Source organism: Sminthopsis crassicaudata, chromosome 2, assembly GCF_048593235.1.
Source record: "Sminthopsis crassicaudata isolate SCR6 chromosome 2, ASM4859323v1, whole genome shotgun sequence".
Taxonomy (NCBI): Eukaryota; Metazoa; Chordata; class Mammalia; order Dasyuromorphia; family Dasyuridae; genus Sminthopsis; species Sminthopsis crassicaudata.
The window spans coordinates 475,300,967-475,317,563 of record NC_133618.1 but is presented as its reverse complement, the minus strand read 5'-3'; the positions used below and the strand labels follow the sequence as shown (position 1 = coordinate 475,317,563).

At 33.3% G+C, this 16,597-nt stretch overlaps 1 protein-coding gene across 1 annotated transcript in view; it reads left to right on the top strand.

Annotated features, from left to right (window-relative positions):
- The window catches only part of DPY19L3 (dpy-19 like C-mannosyltransferase 3), a 100,693-nt gene that overhangs the window by 17,664 nt on the left and 66,432 nt on the right, over positions 1 to 16,597 (top strand). The window contains exon 4 of the mRNA XM_074293247.1: positions 16,210 to 16,300. Within this exon, the coding sequence (XP_074149348.1) occupies positions 16,210 to 16,300 (91 nt within the window). The remainder of the gene's footprint in view (positions 1 to 16,209; positions 16,301 to 16,597) is intronic.

Genomic DNA, 16,597 nt, shown 5'->3' with positions numbered 1-16,597 from the left:
GAAATATGAAGGCATAAATCAAAGGTATATTTCAAGGAAGCTAAAATCTGTTAAGATTTTTGTTCTTCCCTGCCTATAATTTAGCAGCCTAAATCTTCTCTCAATCTGAGAGCTGTAGGATATCTGGGACAAAGACCTTTTGTATCCTGGACCTTTTTTAGCAGCTCTTTGTTCTTTCATTCACATCCTTGAGGTGTTGAGTATGGAAAACTGTTTTTTACTTTGTTGAAGTGCCACAGCAAACCTGGAAGGAAACCACATTATCCTCTGGAAATAGATGCGCTAGAAGGTAAATTTAGCAAAATGCTAAATTTTATCTCTAAAGTCTGGGGAAGGATTTACTGCAAGTCCTCTGTTAGGATAGTTCTTATGGTTCATTCTTTGTATATTTGGAGCAAAAAGGCATTTTAAATGATCATTTAGTCCAAAACTAAGAGAAGTTAAGTGAATCGTCTAAGGATAACAAAGTCAGATAGAGAGATAAGAAGATTGATAAATTTGATAACACAGTGGATAGAGTGCTGGATCTGGAGTTAGAAACACTTATCTTTCTGAATTCAAATCTTATTTTAGACATGTACAGTGTGACCCTGGATAAGCACATAGCCATGTTTGCCTTAGTTTCTCACCTGTAAAGTGAGCTAGAAAAGGAAATGACAAATCATTCCAGTTTCTTTGCCAAGGAAACTCCAAAAATGGAGTCACAAAGGGTCAGATATAACTGAAAATGACTGAATTTAAACCTGCTTCTTCTGATTTCTTCTTATAATAAACTACGTCTAGCTATCAGATTCCTTTCAAGTTCAAATAGCATGCTCGTACTATCCCCATCCTGTTTTCAATTACCCCTATTCCACTCCAGCCCAGTTCCTTCCTTGCCTCCCCCATTCTATCATGTCCTTCAGAATGCTTGTGTTTGTGTCAATAAATTCCTTTGTATCCTTGATCTTTTCATTCAGCTGTTCATTTTTACCAGAAACATTTTTTCCCCTGAGGAGATAGCATGGCTGTTGAGAACGTGTCCATTCCTTCCACTTCCTGTTCACTTTCTGTTACTAAGTGACTTTTACCTTTTTGATGTCTTTGCTTCTATTACCCTCTCCCCATCATAGTTTATCTATCTTTAGATTATTGTCTTAATTTTTTCAGTGACTTTAGTTCCTGGAATCATGGTCTTCTTCTCTATCCCATTACCTGCCATTATTCTTGAGGGATTGAGCACAGAATTCCTATATTGCCTCATTTCATTCACTTTTCCTACCTCATTTCTGGCTGCACCAGACGTCTTACAGTTCTCTTAAAATTTTACCACATTTCTGTCTACCATCTGCTGTCATTTGCTCCCTGATAAACCTACTCTTTACTCTCATCATGGCTGTTTCTCCTTTGATCCATCCCTATTCTAATCCATCTCATCAACTCCAATTTTGCTTACTCCATGTTTACCACCAACCTCATATTTCACTATTTATAATCCCAAAATCTCTTGCCCCTAATTCTTGCCCTTTCTTTTTTGAAATATATTTTATTGATATCTTTTGTTATTACATTGCCTAAATTTCCCTCCATATTCTTTTCTTTTTCCTTCCAGAAATCTAGCTCCTACAATAAGTTTTTTTTTCTAATTAGCAAAACCAGTCACTGCAATAAAAAAAAATCTGATAATGTATGTAGTCTGTTGACCCTCTTGTACAAAGGAGACAGAAGAGAGGTTTTTTTCAAATTTCTCTATTGAAGTCATTCTTTGTAATCTGCAACTTTAATTTTTTATTATTTTGCAGTGCTTCTTTCCAATTACATTATTGTGAAAACTGAGTTAGCACCCTGGATACCTTAGAATCAGCCAGAGTAAGGATAAGCAAAAGTCCTTGATCTATATTGTTGGTCTTTGGGGGTAGCAGTCAGGGGAATAGATATAGGAATCTCCACACATTCTTTGTCTCCACCACCAAAAACTGATTCCCGCTTGTCCTACTCCACCCTCCAATACCTCTTACAATTTTCTGTATACACCCACAGATCAAGCCAGCACCGGATAGTGGGAGGAGCCATCCTTCAAGGATATGCTAATAGAGTATTGTCTAATTAGTAATTAGCCTGAAGTGCTTGGTTATCCAAGTGCATCTGCAGAGATTCAGCCTTTTACACATTTTGGTCAATTGTATATTTTCTGAGCTCTGGTTCTTCACTTTGCATCAATTCATTTAATTCTTTCTATGTCTCTCTGTATTTATTTTATTTGTCATTCCATTGCATTTATATACCACAATTTGTTTAATCATTTCCCAGTTGACTAGAATTTACTTTTTTCTAATTCTTGGCTACCACAAGAACTGCCATGCATATATTTATTATTTCACCCTTTCTTTCCTTTTTTTTTTTTTAATTAAAGCCTTTTATTTTCAAGACATATGCACAAATAATTATCAACATTCACCCTTGCAAAACTTTGTGTTCCGATTTTTTCCCTCCCTTTTCCCCACCTCCTCCCCTAGAGGGCAAGTAATCCAATGTATTAATAAACATGTGCATATTTCCACAGTTTCACTGCACAAGAAAAATAAGATAGAAAAGGAAAAAAATGTAAAAGAAAACAAATAACACAACAAAATTGAAAATACTATGTTGTGATCCATAATCAGTTCTCACAGTTCTGTCTTTGGGTGCAAATGGCTTGCCATGCATTTTTTTTTAATATGTATGTGCGTATATATATAAATAAATATAAAACTTCTTAGCTATTTTTATTAATTCCTTATCTTCTACATAATGACCTCTCTAAAACTTTTCTTCTTTTCCTTGTCACCAACCATACCACACTTCTCATACAGTGTATGACCTAGCTGCTTATGTTCTTGAGAATAAAATGTAAACTCCCTTAACTCCCCTTTTCCTTTCTTGAAAGTCTCTCAGCATTAGCGTCCTTTCTGTCCTCTTCCTCATTAGTTGATGAAAATATATCCTCTCTGCTTATTAAAACCAGCCCTTCAAATTGTATGTTTAATCCTTGTTCTGGTATTCAACTTCTTCTGTTGCTGTTGACTTCTTTTTATGTATCTGTAAATAGGCTAAGATAGTCTCAATCCCACAAAATACCTTTGATCTTTCTAACTACTCTACTGTCTCATCTTTTTTTCTTTCTTCATTGCTAAGCTAGGAAAAAAATCTATACCTGATTCCTACTACATTTTAACTCTTTCTACTGTCATCTTAACTTTTATAATTTTTCCTTCTCTTTCAATAAATCTTTTTGCCAGATGCATAGGTTTTCTGATCATTTTTTTTATTTTCTTTTACCTTTTTGCACATTTTGGCACTGATTACATACTCCTACTAGAAACTTAACTCTCCCATGGTTTCAAGGACACTAGGCACTTCTCATTCTTTTACCCCTAGCTGTTTCTTCTCTGCCTCTAATGATTCCTTTTACTCTTTCTATCTTTTTAATGTGGCTGTTCTTTGCCTTTTTTCCCTTCTCTATGATACACAGTCCTCTATGATAATCTTACTTACTGGCCTGGCTTCCATCACAATTTCTATGCATTTAACTCTCATATCTAAAAATCTTGATTTTTTTTTTTTTGTCTTACTGTCATCCTAAATTTACCATATCCAGAATTGAATTAATCAAGCATTTATTAAGTACCTATATTGTAGGAACTTGAGGTACATATGTATGTATGTATATGTAGAATATGTACAAAATATATACAAGGAAGGAAGGAAAAATGCAGTAGTGATTGGAATATTCAATAGGCAGTGGGTGATGCAGTACAGAATTTCAGGAGAGAGACAAAAGCTGGATATAAAGATCTGCAAGTCATTTGCAGAAAATACTGTTTAAACCTAGACCGGATTGATGAGGTCACCAAGTGTGAGCATGTAGAGAGATAAGAGAGCTCTAGAAAGAGCCTTGGGGAACATTCACAATTAGGAATTGTGAAATAGTTGGTGAGCCAGCAAAGGAGACTGAGAAGAATAGGTGTCAGAAAAACCAGGAGAAAACTGTCATCAAAAACCAAAAACAACTCCACTGATAAGAAAGAGTTTTCTAGAAAAAGATAGTTAGTAGTGTTAGATGTGTCAGGTTGTATAATGAAAACATATAATATTTTGGGTCCCATTGGGAAGAGTACTTTACTTTGAGTTGACTGATGAAGTTAGAAGCCAGATTGCAAAGGTTCAGCAAAGAGTTTGAGAAGAGAAAATGGAAGTACTATTTGTAGAGAACTTTTTCTAGGAGTTTGGCAGTGAAATGGAGGAGAACTTGGGATGATATCCTGAGAGCATCTTAAAGTCTGGTGAAGGTTTTTAAAGAATAGAATGGAAAAATATTTATTAAATACTTATTTTTTACCAAGCTTTAGAGATACAAATAGAAAATCAATCCAGTTCCCACTTTGAAGAATCTCATTCTAATTAGGGGAGACAACAATTTACGTGTGTGTGTATGTGTGTGTGTGTGTGTGTGTGTGTGTGTGTGTGTGAGAGAGAGAGAGAGAGAGAGAGAGAGAGAGAGAGAGAGAGAGAGAGAGAGCTGCTGCTTCTTAGAGTCCAATAGGAGATCAGATATGAGAAACATGGACATATTTATGTGCAGCTGGAAAATAATCAAGATGGGAAAGGAAAAGGTAAGGGAGAAGGAGTAGGAAGTTGGGTAGTGATTGAGGGAAATTATGAGAGATAGGATAGGAGGAACTCCGTTTTGGTCGGCGCAAAGATAGTAAGATAGTCCCATGACAGCACAGTGTCCCCTGTAAATGAATTTACAGGCCCGAAAACCTAGATTGATAAAAAGGTTTATTGTAGGGATTTAGAAGTAAAGTTTAAGGTAGAAAGATGCCAGGGCCAAAGGTGGGCAGGATCCCTTACATGGCCGGAAGGATACCATGTTTTGGGGGCAGGGACTCCTGCAAAGAGAGAGCTCCGCTTGGCTCTTTTATACCTAAAAGGGGCTTGTGGGTGATGCCAAGTTCGTGGCAGGCTTTCAAGTAAGAAAGAAACTTTGGGGGTTGGGGAAACCTGAGCAGATAGTGGAGGCTGAGAAAACCCAAGCCAGCTCAGATCCAGTGGGGGCTGGGCCCAGATATCATTGGAATTCAAAAGAATTTTTGACCAGGATTTGTGAATCAAAGGTCAGCCATGGGGGTTGGGGAATCAGAAAGGAATTTTTTTTTTAATGCATGAGTAAATTTTTTTAATAATATTATCCCTTGTATTCATTTTTCCAAATTATCCCCCCTCTCCCTCCATACCCTCCCCCCGATGACAGGAAATCCCATACATTTTACATGTGTTACAATATAACCTAGATACAATATATGTGTGTAAATACCATTTTCTTGTTGCACATTAAGTATTAGATTCTGAAGGTATAAGTAACCTGGGTAGATAGACAGTAGTGCTAACAATTTATATTCACTTCCCAGTGTTCCTTCTCTGGGTGTAGTTATTTCTGTCCATCATTGATCAACTGGAAGTGAGTTGGATCTTCTTTATGTTGAAAATATCCACTTCTATCAGAATACCTCTTCATACAGCATTGAAGTGTACAGCGATCTTCTGGTTCTATTCATTTCACTCAGCATCAGTTGATGTAAGTCTCTCCAAGCCTCTCAGAAAGGAATCTTAAAGGGATCTCAACCCCCATCAGAAACAGTCTGCCTGCGAATACAAAAGGAAGTGGATCCAGGAAATATGGGAAAAGGTTGTCTTTCAGTGAGGAGGAAAATCACTTCATTATCAGAGACAGGAAAGGAGAGGTCTGGAGTGATTTTAATAAAGAGTTTTGAGAAAGTAAAAATGGGAGTTCTTGCCAAACAACATCTTTTTGCTCAAGTATAGGGTGAGGACCTTTATCTGAGAAAATAGGAAAAAGGGGAAATTTGAGATGAAAAGAGAGGATTTGAAATACTCTCTGGAGAATGGAATAGAGAATCAGTTTGGAAGTAAATGGATTGCCTTGCTGTAATGCGATCCAATTGAAGTTAGATGACAAAATTTACAGTAGACTTCAGGAAGCATGGTTTCTCTGTTCAGCAGCATGTGAGGAGAAGTGAAGGAAGCCGATAGTGAGAGTAAACCAGAGTTGAGGTTTATCACGATAATCACTAAGCCCTTCCTTCTCATGACTTGACTATTTCTGTCTGAGGCGCCACCATTCATCAAGTTCCACACTTCTGAACTCTTGAGATTGTCTTGGCTCTTCCCTTTTGATGTAAATGTAAAAACTTAACATTTACTTCCATGTAAATTAGGCTAGTTCTTTCTTTAAAAGCATTGAGATGTTCCCTGAGAATATTAGTCTGGAGCACTCTAGATGACTCTTGTCACTGCCTCATAACTTGGGTTTACAGAAGACACAAGGAAACAAAGTAGGAGGTTATAATGAGACCTTCACTCAGCTGAATCAACTTAAGGGGTTCTCTGATGCTCATCCCTGTTGACTATCCCTTTCCTTCTGTGGCTAAGTAAGTCTCTGTTAACCTTTCAGTGAACAATGAGTGTCTGACTTTGTTCTAAACAGGATTTGTCATCCTTATGGGGACTGACTTGAGTCAGACCCCGCCCAGAACACCCCTTCTTTATATTGCATATATTATTATTATTTATTATTATTATTATTATTATTATAGTAAGGCAATAGGGGTTAAGTGACTTGCCCAGGGTCAAATAGCTAGGAACTGTTAAGTGTCTGAGACCAGATTTGAACTCAGGTCCTCCTGACTTCAGGACTGGTACTCTATTCACTGCACTATTTAGCTACCCTGTATATCACATATATTATTAGTTACCAGACCACAGCATCTTTTTAATCCACCCTCTTTTCTCAATTTACACTATCACCATCTTAGTATAAGGCCTCCTTATTGTTCCCATGTAATGTATTAACCTCCTAATGATTTTTCTCATCTTCACTTTCTTTCTCCGGCCTATTTCCATACAGTTGCTAGAATTTCTTTCTTACACATAGGTGTAGTCATGACCACTTCTCAAATCTTCAGTGAATCTTTGAGTGAAATTCAAATTTGTACTTGTCATCCAAGACCCTCTACTTTCTAGTCCTCTCCCATGTTTGCAGGCTTATTTTGTGTTACTCTCCTTTATATATTTCACATATATATGCTGGCCAATTAGTCAGCTTTCTATCCCCTGGACTTGTTCAGGAATTTCATACCTCCTTGCATTTATTTAGGCTTTCAAATGAGCCTGGAAAAGTTGAATTCCTACCTATTTGTCAAAACAAATTCAAATGCTGTTTGCCTCCTCTATGCTCTGACTCATTCAATTGTAATGACCTACATCCTTAGATCTCACATAGACTTTATTTTGTAAGTGATACATTTTTAAATTTTATGTTGTATATTGAAATTATTTTTGTTTGGTTGTCTTATCTACCAATGGTCGGTAAGATTTTTAGTTGAGTTAGCTATCCAAACTTTATATCTGTTTATATCTTATATAATTTTGTAATTCAATTAACAATTAGTATAATATTGTATACATATTAGGTACTTAGATATTGTTGTATACAACATTTAAATCCAGTAAAAGCAAAACAATTTTCCAACTCTATTTATAAATTATCCAGAGGCAATCATAAAGGGGGGAAATGCTTACTTTCAAATACCAATTACTATATTTGAGTAGATGTCTTTTTTTTTTTTTCAACTTTGAGCGATTCAGTTTTTAGGTATATTGGCTTTATAACTCATTTATCTGCTTCTTGATTTATGTTAAAAGGAAAACTACTTTGCTGAATAAAAACATTCTATTTTATCATTTAGATCCCAAAGCCTTGTGCAAGGATACTAAGTCAATGAAACTGGGATTTAAATCAGCATACCAGAGTTTATGTATCCTAAATGATCATTCCTTGCAAAGTTTGGGAAAATATATTCTTATGCCAAGGATGCTTCAATTGCTCAAAATATGTTTTGTTAGTTTTTATTTGGAAACTCTTTGAAACCATTTTGCGAGTCATATTACCTTAAAGAAGTCTGATTACCTTAAAGAAAGGCATGCCTTATTCTCCACTCTGGAATGGTATTAACCAACTTTAATGTCCAGCTTTTCACTAGACTTGCCTCTGACTTTTGACTGTTTCCAAAATTTAGATAGATCTTCAAGGAACACCAAAAATGATAATAATATAGGTTTAAAAGAGATTTCATATTCAGTAATTCCTCAAAATGCAAAACTACTGGAGTAATTATGTAGCCCTGCTTAGGGGATACCTCATTTTTCTTAATTTTAGTTCCTTTTTTTTTTTTTTTGAGATTATCAATCATTGAGCATTTATTAAGTTCCTACTATGTGCCAGGCAAAAAAGAGTTCCTGGCCTCTAGGAGCTCAGAACCTAATAGAGGAAACAGTATGAAAAAAAAATTACACATAAGTTATATATATAGGGTATGTAGGAAATAATTAATAGAAGGCATAAGAATTAAGAAATTTTGTTCATTTGAACCTGTCATATTCTTTTTGGTTTCTGTACTAGAATATGTAGATTACTATGTCTTAAATTTAACAAGATCAGCCACATGCAGGCTTTTGGTCCCGGACATTAGATCCTCATGAGCTGGTCATTCACCTTCTGTCTTTTGTAGTCCAAAAATCCTTCTTGAAGGAGAAAACAGCAGCAAAATAAGAAATGAACAGCTCTGCCTTCATCTTTGATTATCTTTGTCTCCTTTAGTGGCCTCTCCGTCCCTTTGATCTTTCTTCTTTGCTTCCCACCAAAAAAAAAAAAAAAAACTCAGGATTACATTTTTACTTTTAAATAAGAAAAGTCTTTGCCTCGTGGGCAGTGTGAGGAGAAACTGGTGAAGTTTCAGAATTTTTCTCCCGGATTTTTTTTCTCTTTATAGATTTAAGCATAATCCCAGGGCTTTATGTCATTAAAAAAAAAAAAGAACATATCTTTTGTCAACTTTATTTTTGCCCCCAGTAAGAAAGTCTCTAAGGTTATATTCCCAACCATTAGCATGGTTGGATTGATAAGTCTTTCAAATTGCTTTATTTTTATCTCATGTGCAAAGAATTATAAGATTCTAAAATGCTTTTGATTTCCTTTGTTGAGTTTCTGGAACAGCCTGAAGTAATTCTCTTTTTGAAGCAAAATTTAGCCTCTGTGATTTTTTTTTTTTTTGAAGCAGTCTCTCCCCATTTGAGTTTCCCTGATAAAAGGGGAACTCTTCCAGTTTTCTGCTTGTTACTAGTCGTCCTACAAGTTTTTTAATTGTTGCTGTGGAGATTGAATTAATTAAAAAAATTTATTATTGTCTTTTGTTTTTATATCACCCAAGTTTCCCAAAATTTCTGTTCTCCCTCTCCCCAAAAGCCATCTCTGAAAACAGATAATAAAAAAGGGGAAAAAACAGTTCAGGAATACTAACCAACACCTCCAAGGCTGACATTATGCCCAGGCTTTTCTGAACCTGCAAAGATAGATAGGCAATGTTGTGAGATATTTTTAAATTTTCTTTTTAAATTATAAACATAATTTTTAAAGTAGGTATGAAATTTAACTTGATATTACCCATGCTGACCTCCTTGTGTATTTCTCTTCTGAAGTTGTCTTCTCTCTTGTCTTCTGACATGCTTTTCTTTCTTTTCTTATTTTTGCTATCATCATCACAGCTGATTATTCACTATACTTTCTCCCTGCTAAAATAAAGACCTCTTTTGTCTTAGATTAATTAATACCATCTCTTGTAATAGATTAATACCATCCAAACAAAGTTACCAGTTGCCTATGTCATCCTGCTGTTATTTCAGCCATCCCCTCTCTGCTAAGGAGCATGCTTCCATCATTTTCACCCATTTCTATAGTTCTTAGAATTTTGGCAGTACTATAAGAAGAGCAAATTTTGGGTTTTTTTTTTTGACATTTTAAAAAATTCTGATAGGTAGTTTATTTTCACCAAATTACTTGAATAATTTCTTGCCTGAAATATTTTTGTTCATTTGGTTAAGCTATAATTATCCAGATGGTAAAAAAAAAATGTGCATAATAGAGTTAGCTAGTAGATTGCTCAATGCATCTGAAATATTTTTAAATGTTCATTTCTAAGTATTTGTAGTTGAAAAATTGTAATTGAAGCAGAGTAAAATGAAAAATGAAGAAAATGTTGATTTAAAATTGTCAAGAAAAAACTGTCCTGTGTATCTGGGTTATTATGTCAATAAGGTGTACTTTAGAGGTAGAGAAATATTGTAACAAAATGTAATATTACATGTATATGTGTGTATATCATTTGTAACTTGATGAGCTAATATTTCTTCCTAACTGAAAAAATGGAAAAATTTATAGTAATTTTTAATCAAAAATGACATGTAGATTTGGGAAGAGTTAAAAAAAAAAACCAAGAGTATTTAAAAGCGACACCCCATATTTCATTTTTCTTATTTCTTTTTACTTAGCAGTTTTATAATTTTATTACTTTACATATAAAAGGTTTAAATTTATTCTTTAATATAAGAAAAAAAGAGAACAATTATGAATCAGTGTTTAATCAAAATGAGTGGTTAACTATTATATGCCTTGTATATACATAAAATTTTAAGTTAGAAGTCATTTATTTAAATGAATCTAACATTCTCTTTATATACAAAAGAGTTCAGGTAGAGAAAGTCGCTCAAAATGCCTGGGAGAAAATTTTTGTATTTATAAAATATACTAACTTGTTTTTCTTTTATAGGCATCCCAACAGAACAATAGCTGTGCTTAATAATAATTAATACTACATTACAGGTCATTCTACCATAGTGACTTGACTACAACATAGGGCACATCCCATTTTCATCTGATCTGACATGGAAATAATCATCGTTATTATATCCAGTAATGACAAATGGATTATTCTTAAGGATCTCAGAGTTAGTGATCAGTGTATATTAATCACAGAAATGATAAAAACTACTTAATATATAACTTCAGGGTACAAAAATTTAGCAAACTTATTTTGGTGTACCACCTTAGATAGGACAACAGTTCTCACTCTCAATTTGTTACTTAGCATGGGATAGTTAGTGACAAAGCTGCCAGATTTCATTCTTTTAATTCCGATTTATAAACTAGGAAATTTAAAGATAACTTTAAATTTTCAAGGATGATTTATTATTTCTCATTTCAATAGATATACAACTCAAAAGATCATTGAGATAACAGCTACTTGCCTGTCTAGTTATAGTCATGCTGTGACTAAGTGCAGTCTTTTCCAAATTTTTCTGGCAATTGTCACTTTTCCCATGTTGCGTTGTAAACAGTCTTTCTTCATAGTTGGAATGGGTAGACCACAAAGAAGAGGCTGTTTCATGATGCTTTGTAAAATCAGAACCTAATACAATCCCTTGCACATAGTAGGTGCTTAAGAAATGTAAATGTTAATGATTTAGAGTAAATGCATTCTCAGGTGGTTGCAAGCTGTTATGGGTAGTAATAAGGCTACATATCAGAATTGGTTAAAATATCATATATTCCCCATACATGACTCTTCAATGCCAACATTTTCATTCCTAATTTACTTTTCTGTTAAGATTTATAGATTATGCATTTTTTCTCCCATTGGACAATCCTGAAAAATAAAAGGCAGGAAGATAGTCTATTAATAAATATGATCTGAATAAACACAATTAATGATAGAAAGTATAATAATAAGACTGCTGGTTATTTCAGTTTTTCCATTTGAAAAAGAATTACCCCAAAGTGTTGTCACATTTCTTAAAAATCCTCATCTTGTTAGCTTATGTTCTATGCCAAAGGTCTAGTCAACTTTAGAATAGAAATTACACCATTCTAACAGATGGCTATAAATTTAACCAGCCAAGAAAACATGTATGGCATTGAATGTTTGCTAGTGATATTCCCTTGTAGGATCCTTTCTCAACAGCTGTGTAAATGAAATTGCTATGACCAAGGTTATTTGCTAATCTGGTTTTAAAAGTGGATTTTAAGAAATAGAAGAAAAAGACTAAAGAAGAGAGCAAGAAGAAAATTGGGAAAAGAATCCTAATACTAGTGTTGGAAAGGGCCTCGGAATCCAATAAGTCTGACCCTTACAGAAAGTGACATCTCCTAGTGCAGTAAGCATTAAATCTTGAATAAGATGGCTCATGACTCCTGAGCCATTCATTGCCCTTTGTACCTTCCTCAGGCTTTCAGGGGACATTTTTTTTCATGAAATTCTGTCAAAGTAGAAAGTACTTATATGAAGTTTATAACTTAAGATCAATTTCAACAAACAAAAGTAACCCTTCTAAAAAGGCTTACATTTCTGTTGACTACTTTCATGTCAATAGGAAACTAGATCATTAAAAGTAAAATCTCAATTTAAACCTGTTTTCCCCTTTTAGTTTTGTTGTGTAGTTGCTACACAAAACACCTGTTAAATTGTCTTTTTTTCCTAATTTCTTCCTTCTATGTTTTTGATTTTCCCATTCTTTTCTACTATTATGTTCAGGAGAAGAATTTTCATTCTCTCAAAAACATTACATCCTCTGTGGAAAAAAATGCAAATTAAAACGTGTAGTAGCTGTTCATTTTCAGTCTTTCGATGGTAACCTCTATTGGTACAGGTTTTTGTTGGCATGGTATACCAGGCAAAGTATAAATTGCTGTAAAACTGGAAAAGCATTTGAATGAATAAAGCAGATGTTCTCTTAGCTTGAAGCAGATGTAAAACTTGCAAGTGTCTGTCTAATAAAGTATAGCATTTGGTTCTATACAGCTGGTGCCAAGATTACAAATTAATCATGTTTGAATGCATTTTTGCTAATTAGGTCCCCCTCTGTTTTTATACTTTGAGAGGGTATTAAAAAGGTTGTGTCACAATGAGTCACAATTTTTTCTTTCTTCCTCATATTGAAAGGCAGTATGATATAGTGAAAAGAACTCTACACTCAGATGTAAGTCTTCATGTTATTTCATGCCAGTTGCTTAATCATGAGCAAGTTACTTAATTTTCAGACCTTTTTATACTCACATATAAATTAAGATATTTAATATGCAAGCTACTTACCTCACCAATTTATGATGGGGAAAGCATTTTAAATGCTTTACATTATATAGATGTGAAAATTATATTGAAGTAAATTTTTAAATTGTGTATGGATTTTTTTAATTTTTTACAAAATACATTTGAAATTAAGTTCAAACTCATGGATGATATAATGACTAACTTCAGTAGTTTTGGAGAAGATGCTTAGTGACCTTCAGCCAGATCAACTCTGCCCCTAAGACACATTGCATTGTTATGAAGACTTTTCTCCTTCCCCTTTCCCCAAACAGTAAGAAGGGCTGATGCTTATCCCTCCAGATTGTGTAAAAGTAAGTACAGTAGACTAGAGGATCTTAAATGTCTCAATTCAGAAATTCAAACAAACTTATAAATTGCCACAAAACATAGAAACCAAAAAAACAAACACTATTTTTTCATTTTACAGCATAGCTTATAATTAATGAGTAGAGTTTGAGGCATTTAGATTTAAAATAAAAGTAATGATACTTTGGTTTAATATTATGATAAGAGTAATTAAACAATTTCTTGGAAGAGTAAAGTTGTCCTTTTTTATTTATAAAGAAAGCTATGAGAATGAAATTAGTTTTATGGGAGTGTTTGGAGCTTTTTTCAAACTCAGATTGCTTTATTAGAGAACATAAAAAACTTGTTGAGTTCTCAGTAAAAAAAAGACAACATATTGTATTTTATTAATTTATTTAATATTTTCCCCATGTACATTCAAAGTAGTTTTTTAGTATTTGGTTTTGGTTTTTTTTTTAGTTTTAAGTTCTAGGTTTTTTTTCCCTTATCCCCACCTATAATTAAGAAAATGCATATGAAGTATGTTAAGTTGTTAAAGAAGTTAAGTTGTGAAAGAAAATATAGATTTCCCACCCTAATGAAAATAAAAACCCTCAATAAAAATTAAAGTGTATGTGTGGATGTGTGTGTCTATGTTGTGTGTGTGAGTGTGTGTGTGTGTGTGTGTGTGTGTGTGAGAGAGAGAGAGAGAGAGAGAGAGAGAGAGAGAGAGAGAGAGAGAGAGAGAGAGAGAATGCTTCAATCTTCATTGAGTATGGATAGGATTTTTCATCATAAATTCTTTAGAGTAGTCATGGATGATTATACTATGAGAATAGCAAAATAATTTACATTTGGTTATTCCAGAACATTGCTGTTACTTTTTATATAGTACATTTCATTTTGTTTGAGTTCATAAAGGATTTTCTAGTTGTTGTTGTTGTTGTTGTTTTCTGAGCACATCCTGGTCATCATTTTTCATTGAACAACTATATTCCATCACAATCACATACCACAGTTTATTGAGCCATTCCCCAATTGATGGATATCCCCTCAATTTCCAGAGTTTTTTTTGTCCTGGCAAGGAAGTTGCTACAAATATTTTTATACATATAGGTCATTTTTCTTTCATTCTTTTTTTTTGGGGGGGGAATCGCTTTTGGTATTGATGCCTGCTAGTAATCTGTATAGGTCAGAAGATATGCATGAATTTATAGCTCTTTGGGCAGAGAGCATATCTTTTGATTATTTATCATTTGGGGCATGGCTCTTATTTTTTTATAAATTTGATTCCGTTTCCTGTTTGAGAAATGAGGCCTTTGAGAAACTTGCGTCAAAATGAAGACAATATATTGTGAGCTCATAAAGTATATTACCAAAATTAGTTACTGAAAAACAGTGATTCTTCACTTTGGATGAGTTATGACTATGTCTTACCAAGAATGTAAATGCTCCACTACTAGATGTAGATAAATTAAAGAATTTCTTTGTTACTATCATATTGAATTGAGAGAGGATCAGTGCTCTAGAAAGTTAGAAGAATTGTGTCATACATAATCACCAGACCAAAAATAAAGCCTAGTAGACTGCTTTTTAAAATGGCATTTTTTATTATTTTTACATGAGAAATAGTTGGAAGGTGAAAAAAATAAGCTCAATTAAAAACATAATCTTTTAGGGAAAGTTGTCTTAAGAATGAAGAATAGTGATATTGAATGTTAAAAAGGTAAAACATTGGGAGTCTTTAGTTGTAAAATATTAATACTACAATTGATAAAATATTTATAGAATTTAAGTCAGAAAGGATCTTAGAGCCCATCTGACTTAACACATATCCAAACCATTTCCCCCCATGTGAATTTATGCCTAAAATTGATATTCTTCTGAAAAAGTTATATTTCTGTGGAAAGAAGTCCCGTGTAAAGATTTGCATACTGCAGGATAGAATTTCCTGACCTACCAAATGAAAGATTCAATATTGAGGGGAATTCTAATTTTATTTGAATTGTAAACATATAAGTGTGGAGATATATATAGATATATATACATATGTTCATAGATACACACAATATATGTATATAATACATATATATGTAATATATACATATATATATCCTAGGAACTTTATAAAATCATAGATTTTTGATCTGCATAGGATGCTTCATTTAATGTAGATTAATCCCCTTCTTTACATAATGAGGAAATTAAGACCCAGAGAGTGATTATGATTTTCCTAAGGTCACACAATTTGGTTAAATTGACTTTTAAACTTGGGTCTGTGATCCCAAACTCAATATTCTTTGGGGTATGCCACTTTTCTACAACCACCACCAGCCCTGGCATTTTATATTGTTTTTATCAGTTAAATTCAGTATTGTAGAGTATTATATAACCAAATGTGACTATAACAAAATTATTTTAAATTTTCAATTCTTCTGGGATGGAATAAATTATTTAAATTTAGTTTAACATTTTTTATTCATTTTCTTCCATTAATATTTTTCCACTTTGGTGACACTTGTCAAAGTAAACTTCACATGTAAAAGTCCTTCTTTTAGTGACAATACCTTATATTTTTAGAGTGAAAAGAAAATTGCTCATTTGAATTATTAGTGTGGGATCAATATGACTTTTTAAAAAAGTTTATTTTTAGACTACCTGGAATTGTCATGATTCTAATACTATGTGGGAATATGTAAATTTTTAAAATTTAAATTTGATTTCTATTTCTGTGTAGAACCTTTTTTTTTTTTAATCCTTTGAATAAACTCACATGTAAACTACTTGACTAATTTCCTGAGATTCTGGTTTCAGAGTTTTTCCTCCCTTCATTGCTGCTATAACAATTGCTGAAATATTATAAAATCACACACACACAAAACAAAATCTATCTTTCTTTTTCCAGGAAGTAGAGCGAGAAATATCATTCAGAACAGAATGTGGATTATATTACTCTTATTACAAACAAATGCTACAGGCTCCAACTATCTCAAAAGGTAATTAAATTAATAGAAAGTTTTTCCTATTATTCTGTGGGGTTATTGTAGGTATAACTCATTTGAAGATAATATTTTAATCAATATTGTATTTTTTAAAATGAAGTTATGATTATTATTTGAGAAGTAGATGGAAGTTATTTTAAAGATTATTTCAGATTCATAAGGAGAGTGCTATAATAGTTGAAAAAGCCAGCCTTGAATCAGGATAACAGACCTTTCTTCAAGTCAGGCTAATTGTGTGATGTTAGGCAGATCATTTAACTTTAGTGACTTGGGCAACTATTTGGCTAAATA